This window comes from Cebus imitator, unplaced genomic scaffold (assembly GCF_001604975.1).
Source record: "Cebus imitator isolate Cc_AM_T3 unplaced genomic scaffold, Cebus_imitator-1.0 Scaffold7, whole genome shotgun sequence".
Taxonomy (NCBI): domain Eukaryota; kingdom Metazoa; phylum Chordata; class Mammalia; order Primates; family Cebidae; genus Cebus; species Cebus imitator.
Genome location: NW_016107322.1, coordinates 4677082 through 4683981, shown reverse-complemented (window position 1 = coordinate 4683981; position 6900 = coordinate 4677082). Strand labels below are relative to the sequence as shown.

At 41.0% G+C, this 6900-nt stretch overlaps 1 protein-coding gene across 1 annotated transcript; it reads right to left on the bottom strand.

The window, feature by feature from the left end:
• Nucleotides 1-3802: 3802 nt before the first annotated feature.
• LOC108311994 (40S ribosomal protein S24-like) lies at nt 3803-4250 on the bottom strand. The gene has a single exon (XM_037742666.1). The coding sequence runs from the start codon at nt 4236-4238 to the stop codon at nt 3846-3848; it is 393 nt and encodes a 130-aa protein (XP_037598594.1). The 5' UTR covers nt 4239-4250; the 3' UTR covers nt 3803-3845.
• Between the last annotated feature and the right edge of the window lie 2650 nt (nt 4251-6900).

Genomic DNA, 6900 nt, shown 5'->3' with positions numbered 1-6900 from the left:
TTAGTAGAGACGGGGTTTCACCATGTTGACCAGGATGGTCTCGATCTCTTGACCTCGTGATCCACCCGCCTCGGCCTCCCAAAGTGCTGGGATTACAGGCTTGAGCCACCGCGCCCGGCTGAGAGGTGTAATTTTAAATCAGTTGGTATTGCTATAAACTTTTTAATAGCTCTAGTAAAGAATGGGTTCTAATTTATCATTATAATATGTGGTTTAAACGATGCTTCTCCTTTGTTAGCTTTTTCCTCAACTCCATGAAAAGGCCTACTAAGTCTAATTACTTGTGCCTCTCTTTATTTTCTTCTTCCCTATTGCCTCAGGCACAACAAGCTTCAAATATCACGTCTATGCAGGGAACTCAAGTCTGTGTTGCCAGACTATCAAATGACCTATTCATCACTCCTAACGAGTATATGCATTTAAATACTCCCTATTGACTCAAAATCAAAATACTAAAACTTTAGTCATCAATCTCATGATCATCATAATTATTTTCCTAAAACATTGAAGAGGGAAAACACAAAGGGGACAGAACAAGAACTCATCAGTGAAATGCCTCAGAAATTAAAGGAGGTGAGGCATTTGATCATGTGGTGCTGAAAAGTGAATTCCAATCATTGGGATCATGGTGGATGGAAGGCAGAACTAGACTGCAGCTCTGACTCAGAGCAGTTTGTGGAGGCTTGTCTCATGAATTTTTGCTCCAGAATGACTGCAGGAATAAATTGGAAAACCTGGGAAGACCCACAGACCCTCTGAAAGAAGCAAATTACAGGAATAAATTGGGAAACCTGGGAAGACCCACAGACAAGGAAGCAAATTACAGGAATAAATCAGGAAACCTGGGAAGACCCACAGACCCTTGAAGGAAGAAAATTGCAGGAATAAATCGGGAAACGTGGAAAGACCCACAGACCCCCTGAAGGAAGCAAATTGCTCCTGCAGGACCTGGGAGACGCCCCAAATACTGAGTCCCAAAACTGTGGAAGTGGGAAACGGAGATTATCTGTCCCCAAACACACACCTCCCACTGGAAAACTGAAGGCCTAGATTATGGGAGATTTTGACCTTACCTGGAGCTGAGTCCATTTAGAGCGCTGAGCCAAATACAGGAGCAGAGGAAGCAGCAGGAAAAGCATTGGGAGATCACTTGGTCCTCTAGCAAGCTGCTTTTGCCTGGCCTCACAGGGGTCCTTCGAGAGGGTGCCCAGAGACACTGGGAAAAGGCCACAGGAAGAAGGAAAACTCCCAGGATAAGAAGGAAAGCCATACTTGCATTTGCAGCTGGGAGGCAAGTAGCCTGGGACAAATTCTCAGCCTTGCTGGCCCACTGCCTGGAAACAGACTCAGTGCTGTTGGGAGTGGGCAACGTGGGAGTGAGACCAGCCTTGACAACCCACTGCTGTGCATGACACAGTAGAGGCTGTCATAATCTTCCTAGGAATATAACTCTGTTGACCTGGGAATCTTATCCACATCCCTCACAGCAGCGGAATCAAGACCCGCCCAAGGAGAGTCTGAGCTCAGACACGCCTAGCCCCGCCCCCACCAAATGGTCCTTCCCTACCCAACCCGGTACTCTTGGGAGTTCTAGGGCTCCACCCACTACCTGTTTCTCCCCATACTACTGCAGCTGGTGCTCTCTGGAAGGCACCACCTACTGGCAGGAGGCCAATCAGCACAAAAATAGTGCAATAAACCAACAAAGCCAAGGACCCTCACAGAGCCCATTTTACTCGCCCCCACCACCACCTCCACCAGAGCAGATTCTGGTATTGATGGCTGAGAGACGCACAGACATTTCACATCACAGTATTTCATACAGATAATCCCCAGTACCAGCCCAGAGCCTGGTAGACTTGCTGGATGGCAAGATCCAGAACAGAGATAACAATCACTGTAGCTCAACTCTCAGGAAGCCACATTCCTAGGAAAAAGGGGAGAGTACTACATCAAGGGAACACCCCATGGGACAAAAGAATCTGAACAACAGCCTTCAGCTGTAGATCTTCCCTCTGACAGAGCCTACCCAAATGAGAAGGAACCAGAAAACCAAGTCTGGTAATATGACAGAACAAGACTCTTTAACACCTCCAAAAAGTCACATTAGCTCACCAGCAATAGACCCAAACCATGCAGAAATCCCTGATTTACCTGAAAAAGAATTTTTACCTGAAAAAAAATTGTTCAGACAATTTCCTTAGATTGGGCTTCAGCTGTCTCTGGTGCCTCCCTGATTAGCTTAATAACTAATTAGCTTAATAACTAATCAGGGAGGCACCAGAGACAGCTGAAGCCCAATCCAAGGAAATACAAAAAATTATACAAGACGTGAAGGGAGAAATATTCAAGGAAATAGGTAACATAAATAAACAGTCAAAATTTTGGAAAACAATGAACATACTTATAGAAATGCAAAATGCTCTGGAAAATCTCAGCAAAAGAAACAAGTAGAAGAAAGAAATTCAGAGCTCAAAGACAGCATCTTAGAATTAACCCAATCCAACAAAGACAAAGAAAAAGAATAAGAAAATCTGAACAAAGCCTCCAAGAAGTCTGGGGTTATGTTAAATGACCAAACCTAAGAATAATCAGTGTTCCTGAGGAAGAAGAGAAATCCGAAAGTTTGGAAAATATACTTGGGGAAATAATTGTGAAAAATTTACCCAGCTTTGCTGGAAACATAGACATCCAAATACAAGAAGCGCAAAGAACACCTGGAAAATTCGTCACAAAAAGATCATTGCTTAGCCACTTTGTCATCAGGTTATCTAAAGTTAAGACAAAGGGAAGAATTAAGAACTGTGCGGTAAAAGTACCAGGTAACCTGCAAAGGAAAACCTCTCAGATTAACAGCAGATTTCACAGCAGAAACCCCACAAGCTAGAAGGAATGGGGCCCTATCATAAGCCTCCTCAAAAAAAAAAATTATCAGCCAAGAATTTTTGTATTCAGTGAAACTGTATGAAGGAAAGGTATAGTCTTTTTCAGACAAACAAATGCTGAGAGAATTCACCACTACCAAGCCACCACTATAAGAACTGCTTAAAGGAGCTCTAAATCTTGAAACAAATCATGGAAATACATCAAAACACAACTTCTTTAAACCATAAATTTCACAGAACCTATAAAACAAAAACAAAATTAAAAAAAAAAATACAAGGCATAGAGACAACAAATAGTGCAATGAATGGAATGGTACCTCGCATCTTAATACCAAAATTGAATGTAAGTGACCTAAATGCTCCACTTAAAAAATACAAAATTCCAGAATGAATAAGAATTCACCATCCATTGCCGGGCGCGGTGGCTCAGGCCTGTAATCCCAGCACTTTGGGAGGCCGAGGCGGGTGGATCACGAGGTCAAGAGATCGAGACCATCCTGGTCAACATGGTGAAATCCCGTCTCTATTAAAAATACAAAAAATTAGCTGGGCATGGTGGTGCGTGCCTGTAATCCCAGCTACTCAGGAGGCTGAGGCAGGAGAATTGCCTGAACCCAGGAGACGGAGGTTGCGGTGAGCCGAGATCGCGCCATTGCACTCCAGCCTGGGTAACATGAGTGAAACTCTGTCTCAAAAAAAAAAAAAAAGAATTCACCATCCAACTATCTACTGCCTTCCAGAGATTCACCTAACACCTAAGGACTTGCATAAACTTAAAGTAAAGGGGTGGAAAAGATATTCCATGCAAATGGACACCAAATGTGAGCAAGAGTAGCTATTCTTTTTTTTTTTCTTTTTTCACATGAAAGTTTTTAGTTTATTAAGCTTCTCGTGAAAAATCCACAACCATAGATATCATTGCAGCACCTTTACTCCTTCGGCTGTGATCCAATCTCCAGCTCACTTTTTGCCAGCGCCAACATTGGCCTTTGCAGTCCCCCTGACTTTCTTCATTCTGTTCTTGCGTTCCTTTCGTTGCTTTCTTGAGGTCTTTTTCTTCTCATACAGGCCATGTCTTGCAATTCTATGTTTGGGTTCATTTTTCTTTGCATAATCCAGGGAATCATAAATCATGCCAAAGCCAGGTGTCTTGCCACCACCAAAATGAGTTCTGAATCCAAATATGAAGATGACATCCGGTGTGGTCTTGTACATTTTGGCTAGTTTTTCCCGAATTTCTGTCTTAGGCACTGTTGCCTTCCCAGGGTGAAGGACATCAATGATCATTTGTTTCCTCTGAAGCAGTCGGTTGGTCATGAACTTTCTAGTGCGGATAGTTACTGTGTCGTTCATGATGATGGCCTATCCTTACAGAGCAGGGGAGGAAAAGAGCAAGAGTAGCTATTCTTATGTCAAATAAAACAAACTTTAAAGCAACAGCAGCTAAAAAAACAAACAAACAAAGAGGAACATTAGGTAATGATAAAAAGCCTTATCCAATAGGAAAATATCACAATCCTAAACATATATGCACCTAACACTCGAGCTCCCAAATTTATAAAATAATTACTAATATACCTAAGAAATGAGATAGCAACACAATAATAGTGGGGGACTTCAATATTCCACTGACAGGACTAAACAGGTCATCAAGACAGAAAGTCAACAAAGAAACAATGGATTTAAACCCCAGAGCAAATGGACTTAACAGATAAACACAGAACATTTCATCTAACAACTGCAGGATATATGTTCTATTCAATGGTGCATGGAACTTTCTCCAAGGTAGACAATATGATAGGCCACAAAATGGGCCTCAATAAATTTAAGAAAATCAAAATTATATCAAGCACTCACTCAGACCACAGTGGAATAAAACTGGAAATCAACTCCAAAAGGAACCTTCAAAATCATGCAACTACATGGATATTAAATAACCTGCCCCTGAGTGATCACTGAGTCATAAATAAAATCTAGATGGAAATTAAAAAATTTTTCTAACTGAACAACAATAGTGACACAACCTATTGAAACCTTTGGGACACAGCAAAGGCAGTGCTAAAAGGAAAGTTTATACACTAAATGCCTACATCAAAATATCTGAAAGAGCCCAAACTGACAATCTAAGGCCACTCCTCAGGGAACCAGAAAAACAATAAAACAAACCTAAACCCAACAGAAGAAAGAAAATAACCAAGATCAGAGCAGAACTCAATGAAATTGAAACAAACAAACGAACAAAAATACAAAAGATAAATGAAACAAAAAGCTGGTTCTTTGAAAAGATAAATAAAATTGATAGACAATTAGCAAGACTAACCAAGAAAAAAACAGACAAAATCCAAATAAGCTCAGTAAGAAATGAAACAGACAACTGACACTACAGAAATACAGAAGATCATTCAAGGCTACTATAAACACCTTTATGTGCATAAACTGGAAAATTTAGAAGAGATGGATAAATTTCCAGAAAGATACAACCCTCCTAGCTTAAATCAGGAAGAATTAAATAATGCTGAATAGACCAATAACAAGGAGTGAGATTGAAATGGTAATTTAAAAATTACCAACAAAATAAAAAAAGTCCAGGACCAGATCAATTCACAGCAGAATTCTACCAGACATTTAAAGAATTGACAGCAATCCTTTTGACACTATCCCACAAGACAGAGAAAGAGAAAACTTTCCCTAAATAATTCTTTGAAGCCAATATTACCCTAATGTCAAAACCAGGAAAAGACATAACCAAAAAATAAAACTACAGACCAATATCCCTGATGAACATAGATGCTAAAATCCTTAACAAAATACTAGCTAACCAAATCCAACAACATAAAAAGATAATCTGCCATGATTAAGTAAGTTTCATACCAGGGATGCAGAAATGGTTTAGCACACACAAGTCAATAAATGTGATATACCACATAAGCAGAATTAAAAACAAAAATCATGTGATCATTTCAGTAAACACAGAAAAAGCATTCAACAAAAATCCAGCATCCTTTTATGATTAAAGGTCTCAGCAAAATCGGAATACAAGGGACATACCTCAGTATAATAAAACCATCTATGACAAACCCACAGCCAACAAAATACTGAAAGGTGAAAGCAATCCCTCTGAGAACAAGACAAGGATGCCCACTCTCAACACTCCTCTCCAACCTAGTACTGTAAGTCCTAGTCAGAGCAATCACACAATAGAAAGAAATAAAGGGCATCCAAATAAGTAAAGAGGAAGTCAAACCGTTGCTGTCTGCAGATGATATATCTTCTATCTAGAAAATTCCAGATTCCTCCAGAAAGCTCCTAGAACTTATAAAAGAATTCAGCAAAGCTTCTAGATACAAAATTAATGTACATAAATCAGTATCTCTTCTATATACCAAGAGTGATCAAGCTGAGAATAAAATCAAGAAATCAACCCCCCCACCCCGCCACCTTTTTTGAGATGGAGTCTTGTTCTGTCACCCAGGCTAGAGTGCAGTGGTACAATTTCAGCTCACTGCAAACTCCAGTTCCTGGGTTCAAGTGATTCTCCTGCCTCAGCCTCCTGAGTAGCTGGGATTACAGATGCCCACCACCACACCCAGCTAATTTTTGTATTTTTAGTAGAGACGGAGTTTCGCCATATTGGCCAAGGTGGTCTCCAACTCCTGACCTCAAGATCCACCCACCTTGGCTCCCAAAATGGCTATGATTACAGGCATGAGCCACTATGCCCAGCTTTTTTTTTTTTTTTTTTTTGAGACAGTCTCACTCTGTTGCCCAGGCTGGAGTGCAGTGGCGCAGTCTTGTGATCTCGGCTCACTGCAAACTCCACCTCCCACATTCAAATGTTTCTCCTGCCTCAGCCTCCCAAGCAGCTGGAATTACAGGTGTGTGCCACAAGGCCTGGCTAATTTTTGTGTTTTTAGTAGAGATGGAGTTTCGCCATGTTGGCTGGGCTGGTCTCGAACTTCTGACCTAAGTGATCTGCCCACTTTGGCCTCCTGAAGTGCTGAGATTACAGGCATGA